This window comes from Poecilia reticulata, chromosome 13, assembly GCF_904066995.2.
Source record: "Poecilia reticulata chromosome 13, P_reticulata-male-v2, whole genome shotgun sequence".
In the NCBI taxonomy this organism is placed as follows: domain Eukaryota; kingdom Metazoa; phylum Chordata; class Actinopteri; order Cyprinodontiformes; family Poeciliidae; genus Poecilia; species Poecilia reticulata.
The window spans coordinates 1503075-1526495 of record NC_088842.1 but is presented as its reverse complement, the minus strand read 5'-3'; the positions used below and the strand labels follow the sequence as shown (position 1 = coordinate 1526495).

General features: G+C 40.7%; 2 protein-coding genes across 4 annotated transcripts in view; both read right to left on the bottom strand.

The window, feature by feature from the left end:
* nlk2 (nemo-like kinase, type 2) overlaps positions 1–16901 on the bottom strand; it is a 58138-nt gene extending 41237 nt beyond the window's left edge. The window contains exons 1-11 of one of the 3 annotated variants that reach the window (XM_081615099.1): positions 16538–16898; positions 14993–15439; positions 11596–11725; positions 11437–11492; positions 8633–8739; positions 4752–4837; positions 3670–3879; positions 3346–3447; positions 2833–2919; positions 1627–1825; positions 1284–1377 (exon numbers count right to left, since the gene is read on the bottom strand). In XM_081615099.1, coding sequence (XP_081471225.1) covers positions 1284–1377; positions 1627–1825; positions 2833–2919; positions 3346–3447; positions 3670–3879; positions 4752–4837; positions 8633–8739; positions 11437–11492; positions 11596–11725; positions 14993–15414 — 1493 coding nt within the window. In that variant the 5' untranslated portion in view covers positions 15415–15439; positions 16538–16898. Of the gene's footprint in view, positions 1–1283; positions 1378–1626; positions 1826–2832; positions 2920–3345; positions 3448–3669; positions 3880–4751; positions 4838–8632; positions 8740–11436; positions 11493–11595; positions 11726–14992 lie in introns of all 3 variants that reach the window. The other 2 variants (XM_081615098.1, XM_008425162.3) reach the window with 2 other exon arrangements.
* Positions 16902–18165: 1264 nt separating this feature from the next.
* smco4 (single-pass membrane protein with coiled-coil domains 4) lies at positions 18166–20275 on the bottom strand. Its single transcript, XM_081615102.1, has 2 exons — positions 20029–20275; positions 18166–19212 (listed from the first exon to the last, which is right to left on the bottom strand). Exon 2 carries the CDS (start codon positions 19172–19174, stop codon positions 18995–18997), a length of 180 nt encoding a protein of 59 aa, XP_081471228.1. The 5' UTR covers positions 19175–19212; positions 20029–20275; the 3' UTR covers positions 18166–18994.
* Between the last annotated feature and the right edge of the window lie 3146 nt (positions 20276–23421).

Sequence of the window (23421 nt, the reverse complement as noted above, 5' to 3'; positions counted from 1 at the left end):
GTAGGCAGATGTAGCAGCTGTATGTACAGCAGTCATTAAGGACAGCTTTCCTTTCTATAATCTTCTGCTCATCTCTTTCTGCTGTCATTATAAGTTCCAGATAGCATACACTGCCCTCTACTGGCAAAAACCTAAGATTACAGCTACAGAACACAACTTGATTTATTATAAAGCAGTTTGGATATGCATGTTTTCAAGCAGATGTAATTTTAAAAAAAGATAATTTTCTCTGCTCTGTGGGTAACTGTTGACCATCCCAATAAAACCATCCGTTTATTTGTTATGATCTAGAGAATTGGTGGGAAACTCCAGGCCTGGAGGGTCTCCTGCAACTTTTAGATGCATCTCTACTTCCAACACACGAGCCGAATAATGAGGTCATTAGCAGGACTCTGGAGAACCTGACTGCAGTTAGGAGGTGATTCAGCTGTTGGATTCAAGTGTGTTGGACCAGGGAGACATCTAAGAGTTGCAGGACCCCTGATCTAGAGCAGGGGTGGGCAATCCTGGTCCTGGAGGTCCGCTGTCCTGCAACTCTCAGATGTCTCCCTGGTCCAACACACTTGAATCCAACAGCTGAATCACCTCCTAACTGCAGGCAGGTTCTCCAGAGTCCTGCTAACAACCTCATTATTTGACTCAGGTGTGTTGAAGTAGAGATGCATCTAAAAGTTACAGGAGACCCTCCAGGCCTGGAGTTGCCCACCCCTGATCTAGAGGGACGTTTCTGAGCAAAAGACAAGAGAACCGACAAGAAGGGACTGATGTCAAAGTCAAGTCTATTATTCTGAAGTCAGGAGGTTTGATGGTTACTACTAATGATTTGGATTGTTCTGCTGCCACTACTTTATCATGCTGAAAAAACTGGCAGCCTACAGGAAGTTTGAGCACATCAGAGGTTTCAGTCTGGAGAGGGTGACGCATACAAGCGCTTTAAATTGGAAACTTTTTCAAAGGGAAGCAGAACACATCCTGTGATGGAAGAAATGGAAGATACGGCAATAAGTTTTCTAAATGATAAAGTCTCTAGGTACACCTGCAGATAAAATAAAAATACACTAGACACTTCTACATTTCAGGGATCACAATTTCTCTTATGGGCATTACTGAAGCAAACAGGTTAGCTCCATTTTTAGACAGATAGTTCATGATACTTTAAGCACATACAAAGTTTGTTTGGCTTGTTTAAAAGAGCGAAAGACAATGAATGAAAACACTCAAATGAAGGCCCTTGTTTTGAACATCGCCTGATGTTTTTATGTAGTGAGAACATGTCTCCTTACCTTATGAAGCTTTTGAAAGCAGCTGATTGAGGGTTAATGCAGAGCGGCACCCGACTCCCCTTCTGTTGCTCCAAAATGAACTGATGGATGATTTCTATGTGGAGGGAAAAAGAAAAAAGATTTTTTTTATCCAAATTCATGCTTCTGTTTCAAATTCCTTCACTTGCATTTCAAATCAAATAAAAATGATCATTTGTGTCATTTAGTATAAAACAAGAGCATTTTTGCACATTTTCTTATGTTTTATTATATTGCAGTTTTTCATCTGCCCAACAAATGTTTATATATTGATGCTGTCCAATGAAACCAAAATATCAGACTGCTAAGAGCAAAGAAAGCTTACCTTTGACCTGCCTCACAGAGGTCAAGTTTTTCTCAAAACCATCGTCAAACTTGGAGTTTGTGACTGGTTCAAAGTCACTGGTATAAACACGGCCGGTGGATGTGGTGTAGCAGCATTTGCACATACACGTGTGGTAGCGAAGTCGACCCTCGTCTAGGTAAGGGTGAGCCAAAGCGTCCTTGGCAGAAATCCTCTTAGACTAGAAACCAAATGCAAGAGATAGATGGTCTGAAAAGTTGCTTAGTTGAATTTCATTGTAGACATTAGCTTTTTGAAGGACTTGCATTTTCTGAGAGAGTGCTGTTCATCTTGACAATTTTAGGAATGGTCCTCCTCTCTTAATAAAAAGACTTGAAAGCCACAGAGGAAGAAGAAACTTGTTGGGAACAAACATGTGAATAAAGGACTGTGTGGCGTTCTCATCTGGTCGGGGTCCAGATAAGAACTGCAGTAACAACCCCTGACTCAGATACACAGGAAAACTGAAGTTTGCATAACTTTTACAGCATGGGCTGGAAAATTCACCTCCATTGTGATGTGGTGTTACTAATGGGCTTCAGATCACCGACAAGCTCTTTGCTTCACGTGAAAGCTGAAAGTTAATCCCTCAGCTTTCACATGATCAGCCTCAACCAATGATGCAATAAGACTGAAACAACCAGCCCTAAAAAAAATGAAGCAATGAAAGCAATAAGTTGGATTATTTTCCTCAAGATTCTTTGAGGTGAGTGAAAATGTATACATAAGGGTGGCTTTACTCTGATGTTCATCGCTCTGCTTGGAAAATTCTAAATAAAGCATGTAGACAGTATGCTTACCATTTTGTAAAAAAACAAAACAAAAACATTAATTTGTGCTTCATGATTAAATTGATCATCTTTTGTTGTTTTGTACAGCCCACATGTGAATGTGCTTCAATGCAAGTAGGGAATGTAGATCTCTGGAAAAAGAGCGGATTAAAGCAGCAATGCTGCAGCCTGTATAAATCTAAATATGAGAACATACATGATGTCCAGGAGGAACACTGAAGAACGAGGGTTCTTTTGAGTTCTTTCACACAGTCATACTGTTCTCTAGATTTTACTGCAGTTTTCTGGCCCCCAATCTGCTGCATAGCCCACCACCACCACCGTTTCTAAAAGTCCTAGAGGAAACCCTGGACTCAGTGAAAACATTTGAACATGTAATGAACAAGCAATGACTTACTGGATCAAACACTAGCATCCTGCATAACAGATGAACTGCTTCATGGGTTGCCTGGCTAGACAGTGTGTACAGAACAGGAAGGGATGGCTGTAGGAACAAACACATTGAAAGCAGAACCAGTTCAGTGACTCCTGAATAAACAACAAAAAAAGCTGCGTGCCATGCTTCCTGGAGACAGAATTAGTTTGATATACTGCAATAGGAACTATATGATTACTTGAAAACCTTATCGCTAAATACATATTTCACTTAACACCTTTGCATTTAAATTTAACAAATTAATACATTTTTAGATAAATATTTTCAAGGATTTTTTTGAGAACTTCTATAATGTCATGACCACAATACTGTACAATCAGTAAAAATACAAATTAACAAAGATCTAAAATAAAAGCAAGGGACATAGAGGCCAAAGAACCTGCTGGTCACTACCCCAGTGCATTATGCTTTTTTTCCTAATGCAATGATGGCCCACATGATGTTTTTTTTTCATTCAAACTCCAGACTGATTACCTGCTTATGAGTTCCTCTGAGAATATGTGCCCGTGCGCCTTCACATGCCGTCCTCATTGCCTCCATAGAAGGCGTCCCCAGTAGGTCAGTGATTAAATCCAGCTAAACACAGAAAAATCCACTTTAGAAATGCCTCCAAATGTGTCATCATGGACCGCTCGTCTCCAAGAACACCTCTTTAATCAGTGGCTGGGCAAAGACCCAGAGTAAAGCGAGTGTGAAAAATATAGCAGCTTCCAAGCTTCACTCACACATAGGCATGTGGCTCTGTTCTTATTCTTCATTATGATCCCAAAAGCTGTAGTTGGCAGAGGAAGAAGTTACCTGTTGAATGGGACTTTGAGCTTGGAAGAGGATACGCCGACCCAGCAGCTCTGCAAAGATGCAGCCCACAGACCAAATATCGATGGAGTTGGAGTAGTGCCGGCTGCCCATAAGGATCTCTGGTGCTCTGTAGTACTGCGTCACCACTTCCTGAGTCATGTGCCGGGACTCATCCAACTCCTCCACACGGGCGAGCCCAAAATCACAGATCTAAACACATCCACATAAACGTTACCATTAACCATTCTTTTTAATTTAGATTCGTAGTGCTGTTTATGCTCCCAGGACCTTCAGGCTTCTTTTACTGAGAGCAAGAAGTCTTTGTTCTTCACATGCCACCAAGCTGAAGATGGAACAAACAGATCCACTATTACTAGTTCAATTTTGAAGAAATTATCTTCTTTTTTTTTCCAATTCTTGTTGATTTTGTGTTTTACTGTGCAGACAATTTCTTCACCCAATTTATTAGGAATGAACAGCTATCATCCAGATATTATTTTCTGTCTCTCTGCCCTACAGTTTCTCTAAATAAACCCATGTTTCTCACTCTGCGTTATGACAGCTTCTGTGACATTACACTTCAACTTCGATCATTTCAAAAGAGTTTCTGACAGAATTCAGAACTACAAACCCAGCGAGCATTGAAGCTTTGACATTTTCTAAAATGCAACAGGTTACATTTTGTTTTAGATCATGTTCTTCCAGACAAGCAAATCAGATTGAAGTTAGCTGTTGAATTTGACAAATCCATTGTCAAATTAAACTTTTGTGAAGCATCTATTTAATTACAATTTCTAAACACGCTTTATGATGGAAGTACGGTGCTATTTTTCTGTCTTAAAGCTCAAAGATAAGAAGCCGTTTCTGATTTGGAGGAGAATTGATGCTACATCAAACACAAACTGACACAGACAAATGGTAAACATTTTAAAAACTTCTGACAGCACAGAATGAAAGTTAAGCAGAAACAAACTACTTTATTTCTTTTGGGAATATTGACCAAACACTTGTTATAAATGTAGACCTAAAGCATAAATGCATCTGATGACGTAAATGGAAGCAACACAACCTTTTTCACACACCTTGAGCACACAGTTGCTGTTGACCAGGAGGTTGCCAGGTTTGATATCCCGGTGCAGAATTCCAGCAGAGTGAAGGTATTTAAGTCCTGCAGGTAACAAACCAAAAACATTTAGTAGATAAAAACAGTTCTGGAATCATTCAAATAAGTAACTCCAGTCCTTCACTGACTAGTTTGAAAGCCTCGACTTTTACAGTTGGTTGATAGAAGCTCAGCACCGGATCATCTACATCATACTGGTACTTGATGTTTAAGTTTGATTCTTGGGGGGAGTGTTTTCCTACACATCTTCTAAAAAAATAGATGTTATACATTGTAATATTTTTAATAAAGGCTCCAACCAATAAAATTAAGTGAAACTGAAATATAAATTCATTACACATAGTGAAATAAAATTAAATTATATTTCTGGTAATTCTGACTACTGTGGTTTACAGATAATGACACCAAAATTCTGTGCCTCAGAAATGATTAGATTATTGCATAAGATCAATAGAGATCTATATCCATCCATCCATTTTCTGGCGCTTATCCGGGGTCGGGTCGTGGGGGCAGCAGCTTCAGAAGGGAGGCCCAGACTTCCCTCTCCCCAGCCACTTCTTCCAGCTCCTCCGGGGGAATCCCAAGGCGTTCCCAGGCCAGCTGAGAGACATAATCCCTCCAGCGTGTCCTGGGTCTTCCCCGAGGCCTCCTGCCGGTGGGACGTGCCCGAAACACCTCACCAGGGAGGCGTCCAGGAGGCATCCTGACCAGATGCCCGAGCCTCAACTGGCTCCTCTCGACGTGGAGGAGCAGCAGCTCTACTCTGAGTCCCTCCCGGATGACCGAGCGTCTCACCCTATCTCTAAGGGAGAGCCCAGCCACCCTGCGGAGGAAACCCATTTTGGCTGCTTGTATCCGTGATCTCGTTCTTTCGGTCATGACCCAAAGCTCATGACCATAGATGAGGGTGGGAACGTAGATCGACCGGTAAATCGAGAGCTTCGCTTTTTGACTCGGCTCTCTCTTCACCATGACAGACCGGTACAGCACCCGCTTCACGGCAGACGCTGCCCCAATCCGCCCTTTCAATCTCCCGCTCCCCTCTTCCCTCATTCGTGAACAAGATCCCCAGATACTTGAACTCCTCCACTTCAGGCACGACGAACACCCTGACCCGGAGAAGGCACTCTACCCTTTTCCGGCTCAAGACCATGGCCTCAAATTTGGAGGCACTGAGCCTCATCCCGGCCGCTTCACACTCGGCTGCGAACCGCTCCAGCGAGAGCTGCAGATCACGGTCTGATGAAGCCAACAGGACCACATCATCCGCAAAAAGCAGAGATGTGATCCTAAGGCCACCAAAACGGATCCCCTCAACACCTCGGCTGCGCCTAGAAATTCTGTCCATGAAAGTAATGAACAGAATCGGTGACAAAGGGCAGCCTTGGCGGAGTCCAACTCTCACCGGAAACAAGCCCGACTTACTGCCGGCAATGTGGACCAGACTCTGACACCGGTCATACAGGGACCTGACAGCCCATATCAAAGGGCCTGGTACCCCATACTCCCGAAGAACCCCCTGGGGACACAGTCGAACGCCTTCTCCAAGTCCACAAAACACATGTAGACTGATTGGGTGAACTCCCATGCACCCTCCAGGACCCTGCTGAGGGTGTAGAGCTGGTCCAGTGTTCCACGACCAGGACAAAAACCACACTGCTCTTCCTGAATCCGAGGTTTGACTATCCGACGGACCCTCCTCTCCAGGACCCCCGAACCTCAGTCTGCCAATCCAGGGGAACTCCCCCCGATGTCCATGGGATATTGCAGAGTCGCGTGAGCCAACACAACCCTACAACATCCAGAGCCTTAAGGAACTCCGGGCGGATCTCATCCACCCCCAGGGCCCTGCCACAGAGGAGCTTTTTGACCACCTCGGCGACCTCGTCAAGTATGCCCACTCCTGCCCGGCGCCTCTCACTGTGGGCAACTCCAGAGTGGAAGTACGTCCAGCCCCTCTCAAGGAGACTGGTTCCCGAACCAGAGCCATGCGTCGAGGTGAGGCCAACTATTTCTAGCCGGAACCTCTCAGCCTCGCACACTAGCTCCGATTCCTTCCCATCCAGAGAGGTGACGTTCCACGTCCCAAGAGCCAGCTTCTGCAGCCAAGGATCAGACCGCCAGGGTCCCCTACCTCGGTTGCCGCCCGTAACACAATGCACCCGACCCCTTTGGCCCCTCCGACAGGTGGTGAGCCCATTGGAAGTGGGAACCCACGTCTCCTCTTCGGGCTGAGCCCGGCCGGGCTCCATGGGTAAAAGCCTGGGCCACCATGCACTCGCCATCGTGCCCCACCTCCAGGCCTGGCTCCAGAGTGGGGCCCCGGTGACCCGCGTCCGGGCGAGGGAACGCCAAATCCAAAGTTCGTCTCCATCATAAGGGGTCTTCGGGCTACGCTTTGTCTGGTTCCTCACCTAGGACCTGTCTGACTAGGGTGACCCTACCAGGGGCATAAAGCCCAGACAGCATAGTACCTAGGATCATTGGGATACTCAAACCCCTCCACCATGATAAGGTGGCAGCCCAAGGAGGAGGAGATCTATATCTCATATGGAAATTTGAGGCCTCATTTCTTTGAACTCAGTACTTGGTTGGAGCTCCTTTTGTATGAATTACTGCATCAGTGCGGAGTGACATGGAGCAGATCAGCCTGTGGCTCCGAGGTAGTGGAATGGCTTTGACAGTGACCTCTAACTCATCTTCCTCTTAACAGTTCATTGAGAAACTCTGAGGTTCGGGTGAGGAAGGGCTGCTGAACCTCATCATAGGCACTGTGGTTCATTTTAGTACCATAGGCAGAGTGGCCAGATGCCACTGGCCACTCTGCCAGATCCTTATGAAAAATGAAATCATCATGCAGTTTGTTAGCAGAAGGATGCATGAAGTGCCCTGGCAGATGACCGTTGACTTCAGAAAACCCAGTTGACCAACATTCACAGAAGACATGGAACCCCATTTTACCTGCTTGCCTGTGAAGGAGGAGCTTTTTGGTTTTAGATTTGCATTTTGGAAGTTACTTTATATAACTAGCTTTAGTAATTATTTTTAATATTCTCTGCCCTCACAGCTGGATTGCTTAAAATTAATAGACTCAAGGGATTTTTACCTTATTTTCTCACAAGCTGAAAAGGTACAAGACATCTCTTGTCTCCACAAAGGACTGTGACAAACTACTCCAGAAATTAGCAGTGATAGAAATGAAGATTAATTGACTTGGAGAGGGAAAGTCAAAACTGGATTTAGAAACGAGACTTTACCAATGATTCAAACCAGTGAAAGGTCTGACAAACTGTTGAGAAGCTGGAACTCTCTCTGTGCTAAGCCAAAGGACAAATCCCTTTCCCCAACTCATGGAATGCATTTAACGGAGCGAACGTCACACTAAGACGACACAAACTAGAAAGCCTTATGGAGGACTGCCTCTTCAAACCCTTCAGCCAGCGAAAAGCAGCGGCAATTCATAGTCAAAACAAGCAGCAGCAGCATTCCATCTGGGAACACAATGTATCCAATATTTAACTCTTACACATCTTAATTTTTAGAGATACTGAAATTTGGGTTTTCAATATCTGTAAGCCATAATCAAAAAATTACAAGAAATAAAGGCTTAAAATGTTTCACTAACAGATCAATAAAAGGAGTTTCACTTTATGAAAATAGTAACAAAAAGGTACAACGTTATCACAATATTCTAATTTTTGGAATCCAAAGTTAGTTTTTGTTTTTTTTGGTGTGGTGCAACAGGATTGATCTCATTTCTTGTTTCAGTAAAGTCTCTCTTAACCCTACTGCTGTAAGAATACCAAGATGATAAAAAAAATAAAAAAAATAAGCACTTACCCCGAAGAATCTGATACAGAAAAACTTTGGCATGATCTGAGCTCAGAGGCTGTGGAGATACAATGATCTTATGGAGGTCACTTTGCATAAGTTCAGTCACAACATAACTGGACGTTGGGAGATTAAGGTTGAAAACTAAAATATTAATGAACACTAGTTCAACAACGCTGTTATGCTTCAGTTGTAGTTTGTATGTTCAGAAAGGTGAAGTTGAACTGCAGCGCCAGCAGCCTCCTGCTCTCCAAAGCTCCAAGTCTGATGATTCTTTGATGCAGAAGAAAACTGAGCCGCTTTGCTACGTCTGACTTTTTACATTTTCAACATGAATTTGTAAAAATACAAAACTTTGTCCATCTCAAATATTTCCAAGGCTTTTTGGCTTATTTTGAATCCAACGTAAGGGTTTTGATTTCTGCAGTAAAGCACAGACCAATCTATTATAACAAATAGCTAACCGCCCACATTTCTATCTTGGGAGAGAAAACAATAATTTAAGCTAGATAACCAATAAAAAAAAAAAGACATCTGTAGAGATTTACCAGTTAACAACTGACAGCGAAACATGTCTTGTAACTGTTGTATATTGAGGACATTTTATGAAAGGATAGATACAGCAACTATGCTTTGTTTCTTTTGCCATAGCACATGTGCTTTTTAAATAATATTTAAACTTCGCCCAGAATAGAGAGAGGAGACTTCCTGAAGCCAGTGGATGGGGTCACGTTATAACTCCTGGTGACTGGCCTACCAGGAAGCCCCCAGGCCCTGCTGAGAGGAACACTGTAGGACCTCACACTGCAGGCTAACTGGTGGTGCAAAGGATTTCTGAAAGTAGAATTGACAGCTGATCTTTTGGTTTGCAGGCTCCTCTCCTGTGCAACCAGATCCCAGTTTTAGCTTGGGAAGCAGATGCCCTGTCTACTTTATTGTAGGCTTAAAATGTCCTTTTTGTTGAAGCTTAGAGTTAGATTGGCTAAAGTTTCCTGTTCCATCTCTGTACTTAAGTTGTCAGTGCTTGAGCAATGTATAAATTTGTCATAATACAAATATGAAACAAAGGGTTATGGCAAGTACATAGCAGTATACAGCATATACTAACATGTATATGTATACCAAGTATATGGCAATTTTGCTGAAAAGCATACAGTGTGTAGAACGCCTATCAAAAGTATTTAATCCCCGAATGTTTTGCCCTTGATGATAAACAAAATTTGGCCATTTTAACAAAGACTTTGCATTTGGCAAATCTTCCCAATGTCCTTTAGTCCAGTTCAGGAGTCCAGCAGCAAGTCTTTAAAATTAGACCTAAAACCAACTATTCACAAAGGAGCTAAAGTCACTATTTGATGGCGAATGCCTAAAGGCTTTCCTTTAGACGCATGAAGACGTGATGTGTAGTTTATCAAGGGTTAGTGGATATGGTTTCCGAAGGAGTCGCCCAATAATCTTCAGATTCTTCTCTGTGGGCAGGGATAAAATGATGTCATCAAACTACCCCACCAATGTGTGTAGCAATGATCACTGATGATGCCCAAAAAACCCACAAAAACAGTGCAGATCGGATGATCCATACAGCTCTATATATAGAGATTTAGCTGCTGAAATAATCTAGGGATGCACTGGAGTAAAACGCCAATATAATTCTATTGGCCCTTTCAGAGGTTAACAAGGGTCATTTATATCCAGTTTGGTGTAAATTGAATGAGGCATATGTGATTTAGAGCCAACAGTATGCAAATAGCAAGGGATTGGAATTCGCCATCCTGCTACACCCGACATGGTCCAGACACGCAGAACTGCACTGGATCCGCTAATGGAAAATGAATCTCGACAGAAAAATAAATATTTCTGTCGAGCCAAATCTTGTTATTACTGTTGATTAGTAAAAACAACAAAATGGTAAAACATCTAAGGGGGTGAATACCTTCTATAGGCACTGTGTTTACCGTTTTGCTAAAATGATAAGAAAAAAAAGTGGAGCTACTTGAACAATATTAGTCTAAATCTGTAGAACGTTATTGGCAAACCACACACAAACAATAACTGCGTGTCCATTAACCATAAAATTGCGCAAATTGAAATTAAGAGAATACATTTTCTTAATTAAAACCTGACCAATTTTGAAATAACCAAATTGGTCATCCTAGAGCGAAAACGTTTTTGCTCCAAGATGAGGTTTTTTTTTTTGGATGCATCAAAATAGATGTATTGAGCAAAACTGCAATGGAAACACTTTTTTTCACATCACCAGCCAGATGTCACTACTGGCGAAAACGAAGAAGACGACGACAGGAAATGGTACGGAGATGATGGTTTGTTTTTGTTTTTCCCAGACAATGTGCAGCTGGTTCCACCAGAGCTTTCACAGCATCACACACACATAAAAAGTTGTGTGTCATTCAAGTGAGTCCATCTAGCTCTTCTGTAAAATTGCCGAATATACGTTCCCCAAAACGACATATTCGTAGCCGTTCCCAAGTATAAGGCGACTGTCTCTCCAACGCCTGAATAAAACGCCGACATCTCTTCTGATGGCCAATAGATGAGTGCTACCATCATGGCTGAATTCTGAATAGTTTATGTCACCGTTTACATCTGTCGCCACCATGATTTTTTATTTTATTTCTTATTTAATAGAAACACTACATTTGCAAAATTGTGTTCTTTCAACCTTAGTAGAATATAGGCAAAGATTTGCACACATTTATAATGGAAACGCAGCTACTGTCCCCTTCACAGAAATAGGCCATGCAGTGTGCTGATGTGTTATCAATCTTTAAGTGAATCAAAAGCATAAAGGATACATTTCTTCAAAGTAGTCGATGTGTGGAGGCTGCAGTATGTCCAAAGCAGAAAGTACCTGTGAACACACAATGCTTAAGTCATGGTTATGAATTTATTTTTTTTTGTTTCTTCCAGTGGTTGTCTGGAATCACCTGAAAATGTCTGGCTGTAAAACTTACATTTTCATGTTTGAAGAAGCACAACATCTTCAGTTCCCGAAAGACCCTTTTGCAAGAAACAAGATTCTGGAAGACATTGGGCATCTTTTTGAGAGCCACTCGCTTTCCGTCTCTGGGATCCGTAACCGACCTTAAAGCAGAGGATGTATAACATTAGACGGTTATCAGGAGAACTATCTATTGTTCATAAATTAAAAAACATTTATCCTGAACATGTTGATTTCCTTAAGTCCTCTGTGAGGAGCCCCACCTCTCCACAGTGTGAAGACCCAGAAATACATCCAACTATCATTGCAAATGCACAGAAGAATTTTTTATGTTCTTACTGAAATAATTAAAATACAATATTAACAGTGTTTTTATTGTGCTTTCAGGACTAATTGACTGGACAGAATCCAGAGATCAATTCAGAACAAAGCAGGTGTAAGTATGACTCTAGTAGGATCACACAAGGCTGCTCTGATACGCTCTTCTGAGTCTTAGATATGATACAGTGAATAAAAAAAAATTAAAAAAATTCTTGGTGTTCACCCAATACATTTATAATATTCTTCAATAGATAGCAGCTCTTCTTGGAAGGGAGCTTGTTTGTTGGTTTTGTAGCCTTGAAAATACACCCTGATGTCATACAACATTCTCTCATTCTACACTACGTCTCAGTGTTACTTCCCATTTTTCTCCAATAGGCTACTGCACCATGCCTCAGATGTCCACACGCCATTTTGTCAAAGTCTCAAGTCTTCGCTCTCAACTGGGAGAAAGTGAGGGGAGGAAGGTTAAAAACCAAATTAAAGATTGTGAGTATACAAAGCCCTGCAGTCAGTCTGACATAACCACCCAACCTGCAGCATACCGCCAAACAAGAGTCAGAGCAGAGGAGACCCATTCCACTCCATGTCCACATTGCAAATAAATCACACGTTTGTACAGCCGAGTAAAAATATGTTTGCTGCAGCCAAGCTCACTATCCCAACTCCTAACCAGCCACTGAGTGGGGCTGCGAGTCAGAGAGAGATCGTTTTAAACCCGACTGGTTTTGAGTGATGAAAAGTCTAAAGCTGTACCTCCTTAAACAAGAGGAGAATTTGTCTGTTTAGGTAGTGTTTGACTAAAGGAGGCCAGCACCGAGATGGTTTTTAGGCACTGCAAAACTACATGAATTTACACAAAAATGTCAACATTTGCACAGAAACATAAACATACGTTTGTTAATTGTGAAAGTGAGGTCGCTGTGGGACAGACGGAGAGATGGAGCTTTGACATGGTTGTTTAAAAAAAAATAAAAATAAATGTGGCTCGCATGGACAAATAGAAACTTGAAAGCAGCATTATGAAATTTATCAATTCAGTCTGATATGATCAATTCAGTTTATTTATATAGAGCCAATAATGTTATGAACAAAGTTTCCACAAGGATTATTGAGGACACTTCGTCACGATTTACAACTCAGCCAACATCTTCACATCCCAAAAATTCTGCAGGAAAATGAGTCTAGATCTGAAGAACCTCTTGTTAAACACCCAGGACAATCCAGAAAGAAAGACGAGGAAGGAGCTGATGAATGATGCGCTCCCTGAGGGGGGTGCTGAAAAGGTGGAAAACAAAGCAGACAAAGTTACCTCACATTGCCTGCATTACAAAATAAAAAAAAGTTTGTACAGCTGCTTCAAGTTGCGCCTCAGAGCCTGTTAGCTTGGCACATATTTTTGTGTCTCGATAGTCCCATAGTTTTCACAAGACAGCCAAAATATTTGTTCTTAAAGGCTGATTCTTTTCTAGAAAGTTGTTTATTATTTCACATATAATATGAATGACATATTTCAGATATTATGTCCCGTTTTGTTTTTTCTGAGGTTCAGTCACATTGATGTAGCTGAGCTTAAGTTAATATTTTTATTGATGTCAAGTTGTTACAGATTGTATTTGAATCTTTTCAACTTTAGATTTTTTTTAAGCATAGTAAATAAATCTACAAACATATTCATATCAACACTTGGAGCCGTTTGAATTTAAGCTCAGGAATAAATGCAAACTGGAAGACCCTCCAGCCTCAGCTGCATCATTCGATCGCTGCGTCATGTGTGTCTACCGCAGCCTATCAGCGTTGGACCACACCTCGTCATAGCCAAACATCAAGCTAGCCTCCGTTTATCAGCGCCTCCATCTGCTCACCAGCCGAGCTCAAGCCACCTCCGCCCCTGCTCCACCCTCATCCTCCTGGCTCCTTCAGACCTCCACCAGTGTGCTGCCGGGGCAGGAAAACGTCAAATCCTCATCGCCAGCTAATCATCCAAGCTTATTGCAGTTCACAGCACCCACGTCTACTGCCGGGGTCCGAGCCCCAAAACTTTAATTCATTCATGTGAATTAAACATTTCAACTCTAGGTTGAGTTTTAAGTTCATTCTTTTTGACAGTCGTCGCGTTACTCATTGGTTTGGTAAGGCCATTTAAAGACTCCATTTTATAATTATACTGTGACTGGATATGCATCACTGTTTTGTTACTATTCAGGTTCTGGGATTTTGGAACAGGTGTCATTTTGTTACATAATATTCAGGGAAGCAGCTCTTTCAGTTTCCTCTAGTTTGCTTTAGTTTCTTTTTGGAAATGGCTGTTGATCTGGCAAAAGCTTTTACTTTCACCTCGAGACATTAGATGCTACAGTATGCATCCAGTAGCCAAAATTTACAGTCGTTTTCTTTTTTTTTTTTCCAGATCACTTTTTAATGGGGGCTGCACAGTGGCGCAGTTAGTAGAGCTGTTGCCTTGCAAGAAGGTTCTGGGTTTGATTCCCGACCCAGATTCTTTCTGCATGGAGTTTGCATGTTCTCCCTGTGCATGGTGTGTTCTCTCCAGGTACTCCGACTTCCTTCCACAGTTCAAAAACATGATTGTCAGGTTAATTGGTCTCTCTAAATTGTTCCTAGGTGTGAGTGTGTGTGCGCATGGTTGTTTCTCCTGTCTGTCTCTGTGTTGCCCTGTGACAGACTGGCAACCTGTCCAGGTGACCCCGCCTCTCGCCCGGAACGTTAGCTGGAGAGGCACCAGCAACCCTCCCGACCCCAGTGTATAGAAAATGGATGGATGGATGGATGGACGGACTTTTTAATGGCAGAAATCAAATGTCTTTGAAATTTCTGCTTTAATTAAAGGTCATAAACATTAATTAATTCTGTGCTTTAAGAATTCCTCAAAACAGAATTTAAAATATCTTAACAAAAAAAAAAAACAAGATAGTAAGCAAACTTAAGAATGACAACAGAAAAATTCCAAAAAGAAATTTTAGGTTTTAGTTTAGTACGCATGTCATTCTAATAAATGAAGAAGAAAGAGAGAGTTGGCTGAAAAGGGAAGATGTGAAGAAGTTAAGCAAACTTAAGAGTTGTTTACTTACCATACGACCCCAAACGCACCGTAGCCGATGGGCCGGTCAGGCTCTATGTCCAGCTGCTGCTGAAGGTGGTGCGTGTTTTGTTGCTGATGGTGGTGGTGGTGGTGATGGTGAGACTTGACAGCAGCAGCTTGAACCTGGGCTGGAGCTGCAGCTGAAGCAGGTCCTGGAGCCTGTCCAGGCGCAGGAGAGGGGAAGTAGGGCTGCTGCTGGCCAGGATTGAGCATCACCGCTGCAGCCGCAGCAGTGGATGTGTGCTGCTGCACCGTGCGCACGGCTGCAGCAGAACCCGGGTGCTGCAAGTGATGCTGTCCTGCTTGGTGGTGGAGGTGGTGATGGTGCATGTGGGGAGGCGGGAGGTGCTGCAGCTGGTGATGGTGATGGGCAGCCACTGCTGAGGAGCCACCGTTGTAAGCAGTCATCATTTTTGGAACGTTTGTGGCAGTTGTGCTGCAAAGAGCCATTCAGCAAGGCAAAAAAAAAAAAAAAAAAAAAAAAACGTCTACCGGGTCAGAAAGTGGTGATGAAGGCTACCAGACTGAACCCTTACACTGAAAACTCAATAAAACAGATTCTGGCTTTAAATTATCAACCATCAGCTACTTTAAATCTTCACACAAGATGAAAATAAAGTTGTTTGCCATAATGTTTATCATAATGCAACTTTAAAAAAAAGCAGCCACAGTTCTCACTTGTGTTTCAGTGATCTGATACTAAAGATATTTTTGCTAAAATTTAAAGCAATGTCAAGTATAAAAAAAAATAATAATAAAGAGCTTGACACAAGCAAACAAAATAATTAGTGGAAATAAACCTGAGCCCCCCTGAATAAATAAAGTTGTTGGATTTTGATGTCTCCCATTGTAGAGCGTGTTGATTCCACAGCAGTGTGATCTGGAGCCCGTCACATGGGAACAACATTCATCTAAAACAAGTGCCAAAGTTTTTTACAGGCTTCGAACCAGCGCCGTAAATCCTCCCATAAAGGGGGTCCACGCAGCCGGGAAACTGCATCTGTTATTCCAAATGGACTCCTCTTCCTATTTTTGCGCGCAGAGCGAGGTAGCTATTCCGTAAACAGAGGTAATCTCCGAGCCGTGATTAACGGCGCAGATCCGGTGCAGAGGGGGTGTATCCCGGCTAAGGCGATAATACAACAGCAGACGCAAGCAGACAGACAGGCCCGAGCCACCGCCATCCACTCACATGGAACTGTTTGTTTAGAGAGAAACCCCCATCATCCCGAGCAGAGGGGCTGTGACCATTGCTCAAAACATTAGAGCACAAGCCCTCATAGTTCCTTCTAGATGACTTGATTTGCCGACGAAATCTTTGTTTTCGGGCTGTTTCGCTCTGTTCTCTAAATAAGTACAAGCCCAGAGAGACGTGATAACAATGTGACAAAAAGTTCTTCTTTAACGTAAGATAAATAAATGTGCGTGCCGCCCGTATGAAGACGAGAGTTTCTTAACCTGACAGCTCGGAGCTAGCTAACAGAGTGGGCAGCTTCATCTCCAAATCGAAGTCCTCCTCGTCCTGTCGGCTTACCGCGGCGCGTCGGGGGCCGGGGGGCCGGGGGGCCGGGTTCCGGGTCCTTTACACTTCAGCACGATGACGCTCCGCTGACATGTTCCAACTGATCACAAGGTAAACAGGATAAACACTTGATCCAACATGGTGAACATAATCTTACCTACTCGGCGGTGAGATTTTACGGAACAGCTAACCAATCAGCTATGGCACCTCAATGACGTAGGTATATTCCAATTGATTGTCAGTAGAGTCAGCCAATGGCACTGGCTCGCAGGGTGACGGGGGCTGACCGCTGCTCTGTAGGGCCAATCAAATGACGGTATTTAACAGAAAAAGATCTGCATATGTTCAAAACGTCCTCATGTATAGAAAGCTCTATATCAGTATTGCTTCAATACTTCTGAAGATTTTTTTTGCTTATATTTCAGTATAACACGCATGTTCAATGCATTTTCTTATTTTCTTATCTAAAAATGGACATGAAGTTTCATAATTAATAGATAAATTGATTAGAGCATATGCCACTGCCAAGAGGAAACAGATTTGTATATAACTGTTAGAGGACAAAGATGTAATTTGTTCCAGTTTCTTTATTTGAATCTTTGAACTTTGCCAAACACAACAGGCTTACTTAAGTCATGGCTTTCACAATTATGTTCACACAAGCTAGTGTGTTTTAGAGGCATACTATTATGCAAGTGAGGAAAAGTGTTATTCAAAACAGAAGAATGCTGTACAATCAATCAAAGATATGTACTGATCAGGTCATGTGTTTGATAACCTTAAAAATAACCTTGATTTCGCTCATTGGTATTTTGTGTTTAGATAATGCAGTACAATTCAGTTTATTTACATTGTGAAAATTCACAAAAAATGTATTTTCAAGGCACTTTACAAAAATAATGCAACAAGATTCATCACATATGAGTAGCATTAATCATATATGAATCCAACTCAGAGAAGTTTTAGCTCAATTTTCTAAACTAAATCCAAAAACTGGATTTTACTGAAGCTATCTGTGTCTTATTCTACTTTGAGAAATAAACCCTGGTGCATATTCTCAATGACTCCCAGTCCCCTCAGACAGTGGCACATATAATGTGATTAATAAAAGTGGGACAGTGCTGATCAGGTTCCTTTCTGTTCCTTCCCTTCCTGTCATTCTCCCTGACACATACTAAGATGTAGCATCCAAGCAGTAACTGTTACCCCAACAGAATATCATTTAAAATTAAATGTTTTTTTAGTGTGGTTTGACTGCTGTATTTTTTTAAACATACTTACCACAACATTTATGTCATCCAGCTGAGGATGAGTGAATCATGACATCAGGGGAAGACAGCAGGTTGGTCTTATGCAGAATGAAAAAGCCACTTAATCCAAAGTGATTCATTTTAAAATATAGTTTCATTTAAAAGTGTTCTATAATTTAATTACACTTTGTCTTTGCCTCCACTGATTTTAAAACTCAAGAGAGAAAATGCTTTGAAAATGATCATACATATGTGACCTTGGATTCAATTCATTTCCAGCTTTTGGGAGGCTGCTAGGTGTGAAAGGTTTTATTATACTGTTGTAACTATGTGATCAGTGTTAATTTTCCTTTCTGCTAGTTTAACAAGGATACAAACTCATAAGACTGGTTAAATTGCATGGTTCTCTTTATTTTATTGCAAAAATAGATACTCCATTAGTTAGAATTGCTTCAGTTTAGATTAGTCTTTTAGCAATATAACACTTCGTTGTGTTGAAAATCGGAAAATCCTCGTCCCTCAAATTATTCCCAGCAACTTGACTTAGTGTTTTTGACTGTAATCCACATCTATAGCACCGAATACTTCCTATATGATTGTTTCTTTAAACTCCATAAAAGTTCTGCTGGAGTTTAGTGTTTATATGAAATGCTTGCCTTTTAACAATTACTGATGTTAAGTGCAGCAGTCTGACATCAGTTAAGGCATCGTAACAAAACTACACATTTGCAATAACTGATTTATACAAAATGTAGATTTAGTTCTATATGGTAAGCAGAAAATGTGAAGTGTAAAAACTGGGTTTCATCAATTCGGAATGGTAAGAAATTAGCCAACCAGTCCATTTCATCTAATGGACTGGTTGGGCCTACCAACATTCAGAAAACCAGAGTAGGATCATTCATTAAATGCATTTTGAATAACTCAAAGGCACAATCTAAAGAGTCATTCTTAGACACCATCTGTGTAGACAGACATTATCTGTGTACATACATTCTTTGGTATAAAGCGTGTTGAGTTATATTCCAGGACATAAAGACAAATCAATATGTCAATGTTGACCACATTCATCTTTAAAGGCACGAAGGAACGACATGTTCTTCTTTTAGCTGCTTAAATTCTGGACAGGGCTTCTTTGGACGCTTTCATTAAGACAAATGGTGGAAATGCTCTCACATCAAGGAGGGAGTCCTTAGTTTTTTCCATACAACAATAACGTTCATTCCATAGCACCAGGCCTGGTTGCCACATAGACGAACACAACGATGAGTAGAACCACCACAGTGAGTGTAGGCACCACCACTGTGGCCACCTGCTGTCGGGCTTCCTGCATGGCCTGTTTCCGCTCCTTCTTGTCCTTTGATGTCTCTTTCTTAGGTTTGCCTTTAAGCTGCCTCATGATGTCCCAATGACCCTCTGTCTTCACTGTTCTCACACCTGACAACAACAAACATACGATAAACGTCATAGAGACATAAACATCAGCTTCACAATTTGCTGATGGATGACTATTTAATCCATGCTAATATATCACGTTAAACTTGTTAGCAAGAATAGCTACTAACTTTGTTGTTACTGGTGTTCAGAGGTGATAGTACTGTTTAAATTTACTTGAAAAAAAATTTTGGTAACAAAAAAAAGTTTTTTTCCCCAAAAGAAAACTTTTTGGGGGGGCAAAAGGTGTAGTTTATACTGAAGTATTGAAAGTATAGAAAAGGGGTAGGTGTAGTTTTACTGCACTGTAGTTTTTACTTTTACTTGAGTAGTATGAACTATTGCTCTTACTTGAGTAGATTAATTTTGCATTTAAAGAAATAGACTTCAGAGATTGGAAACATTAGATTCTTATATTTCGGCAAAGTACGAGCTAATGTTTATGCTAATCTGAGCACAATTACTCACCATTCATGTTACTATTTACATCAATATTGGTTATTATTAATACTCATGATCTGAAACATTTAAGCGTGACAAAAGAAACACTTAAGAAATCTGTAAAGTTCAGCTACTTTGTAACATTACATTATGTGCCTATTCTTTTTGTACTCTGGCTTACTGAGGGAGGAAAACTTTAAGAACGGTTACCACCAAAATAAATGTGAACGTCAGTTAAATTGCACAGAATATAAATTGTAAGGTGTCCTTTAAGCTGTTGACAAGATGATATAAAACAGAAACGAAATCATCAGCTTATAGTACGGTGGTTAACAATAATAAACTAGTGTCGTCAGAAATGATAGTACACATACTAACCTTAACAAATGTGGTCTTCAACACTCCTGGCTGTGCTGACGACTCCGTAGGCTTGACACGAACGTGTTTTCTAAATGTTGGGGTCCAGGGTGCAAATACCAAATACTTCCACTTACACAGGATAAGAGACAGAGGAAGTAATGCCAGTACTAAAACAATGAATGTTTTTATTTCATGTTATTTATTTATTTTTCTTCTTCTTCTTCTTCTTCTTCTTCTTCTTCTTCTTCTTCTTCTTCTTCTTCTTCTTCTTCTTCTTCTTCTTCTTCTTGCTTTTTATTGGCGGTTGACAAAAAACGTGAAGTAGCATTACTGCCACCTACTGGTATGGAGTATGGCTCAAGATCTATCTATCTATCTATCTATCTATCTATCTATCTATCTATCTATCTATCTATCTATCTATCTATCTATCTATCTATCTATCTATCTATCTATCTATCTGTCTGTCTGTCTGTCTGTCTGTCTGTCTGTCTGTCTGCATATGTACACACATTCACACATACATATCTAATACATATGGTCAACTTTTATTAAACAATTCAGTTTTATTTAAAAATCGAATAATGATTTTTATATGCTTACTACTAAGTTCTTCAATACTAAACTAACTTTGTCCTTTATATTTTCAAACTTTCTCTTCACATATCTTCTCTCTTTTTCATAGTTATGACATTCTAATATAACATACTCTATTATTTCATATTTTTCACAGTGATCACATTTACCAGTCCCAGTGCAATTAAGTCCAGTATGTCTAAATCTCTCTTGCCATCACTCTTTTCTTCTTTCCATTTCTTCGTCCAATTCTTCTTTCTCCTACTATATTTTGAATTTTGTAAAATCTTGTTTTTTCTTCTTCTGTCATTCTTTCATCCGTTTTTGTATAATGTTACTCTTTCCCTCAGATTTACTTGTTTTTACTATAAAACTAATAAGATTTTGAATAGCCCTCTTTGCTATTTTGTCTGCAACCTCATTCCCTTTAACTTCAACATGTGTTTGTATCCACATTCTTTCTTAACAGAAAGAAGGTTTCTGTTAAACCCATATTTTGTATTCTAAATAATGTATGTAATATTTCTAATAAAATGTCTGCCCTACTATCTGATTGACTGTATTTTAAACTTAATAATGCAGAGTTTGAATTCTGAGGAAATTGTTGTTTTTAATGGTTTTATGTCTTCTATCCATTGCATAGTTATTTCTACTGTATTTACTGATAGTCCATCTGTGATTTGTTTTCCTATTTTTAAATTAAATTCTGCTTCTACAAATGCTATTCCTGATTGTTGTTTTTTTTAAATTGTTTTTGCTGCATCTGTATGTGAATATATTGACAACAATAGTTTACATATACAGTGGGGAGAACAAGTATTTGATACACTGTTGATTTTTCAGGTTTTCCCACTTGCAAAGCATGTAGAAGACTGTAATTTTTATCATAGATACTCTTCAACTGTGAGTGATGGAATCTAAAACAAAAATCCAGAAAAATACAATGTATGATTTTTAAATAATCAATTTCCATTTTATTGTGTGAAATAAGTATTTGATCATCTATCAACCAGTAAGAATTTTGGCTCTCCCAGACATGTTAGTTCTTCTTTAAGAAGCCCTCCTGTTCTCCACCTGTATTAACTGCACCTGTTTACCTGTATAAAAGACACCTGTCCACGCACTCACTCAATCAATCAGACTCCAGCATCTCCACAATGCCCAAGACCAGAGAGCTGTGTAAGGACATCAGGGATAAAATTGTAGACCTGCACAAGGCTGGGATGGGCTACAGGACAATAGGCAAGCAGCTTGGTGAGAAGGCAACAACAGTTGGTGCAATTATTAGAAAATGGAAGGAATACAAAATAACGGAAAATCTCCCTCGGTCTGGGGTGCCATGCAAGATCTCACCTCGTGGAGCATCATTGATCTTGAGAAAGGTGAGAAATGAGCCCAGAACTACATGGCAGGACCAGGTCAATGACCTGAATGGAGCTGGGACCACAGTCTCAAAGAAAACAATCAGTAACTCTCTACGCCGTCGAGGATTAAAATCCTGCAGTGCTCGCAAGGTGCCCTTCCTCAAGCCAACGCATGTCAAAGCCCGTCTGATGTTTGCAAATGACCATCTGAATGATCCAGAGGAGGAATGGGAGAAGGTCATGTGGTCTGATGAGACAAAAATAGAACTTTTTGGTTTAAACTCCACTCGTCATGTTTGGAGGAATAAGAATGATGAGTACAACCCCAAGAACACCATCCCAACCGTGAAGCATGGCGGTGGAAACATCATTCTTTGGGGATGCTTTTCTGCAAAGGGGACGGGACGACTGCACCATATTGTGGGAAGGATGGATGGGGCCATGTATTGTGAGATTTTAGCCAACAACCTCCTTCCCTCAGTAAGAGCACTGAAGATGGGTCGTGGCTGGGTCTTCCAGCATGATAATGACCCAAAACACACAGCCAGGGCAACTAAAGAGTGGCTCCATAGGAAACATCTTAAGGTCCTGGAGTGGCCTAGCCAGTCTCCAGACCTGAATCCAATAGAAAATCTTTGGAGGGAGCTTAAAGTCCGTGTGGCCCAGCGACAGCCCCAAAACCTGAAGGCTCTGGAGGAGATCTGTATGGAGGAGTGGGCCAAAATCCCTACTGCAGTGTGTGCAAACATGGTCAAGAACTACAGGAAACGTCTGATCTCTGTAATTGCAAACAAAGGTTTCTGTACCAAATATTAAGTTTCTTTTTTCTGCTGTATCAAATACTTATTTCACACAATAAAATGGAAATTAATTATTTAAAAATCATACATTGTATTTTTCTGGATTTTTGTTTTAGATTCCATCACTCACAGTTGAAGAGTATCTATGATAAAAATTACAGTCATCTACAAGCTTTGCAAGTGGGAAAACCTGAAAAATCAAGTGCATCAAATACTTGTTCTCCGTATGTATGCTGTAAAGTCACAGCCATTCATCATTTTTTGAGTCATAGCCGAATATGTAATCATGTCTTTAATTAGCCGAATCGCAGGAGGAATTACCCTTAACGCTGTTTAATTAAATGTGTATTTGCTTTTTGACAAATAAAACAATTAAAAAATGCCATCTTGAAAATTTGACTATTTACAGCGCAAACTGTGTCTGTCGCAGAATTATAAATAAATAAATAACTTCTAGCTCACTTTGAGTACACACTTCTTGGCTGCTAAAAATACAATTGCATTGATATATTTGACTGTTCAAATGTGTTTTATCACTTGCTGACAATTACCTCAACAAGTCTTCTTTCAGACAAACAGTAGACCATATCATTCAATAATAATAAAACCAGACAAATGGTTATCTGTTATTTAGAGTTTTTGTCCCATATTCTTTTCCCAATATATATATT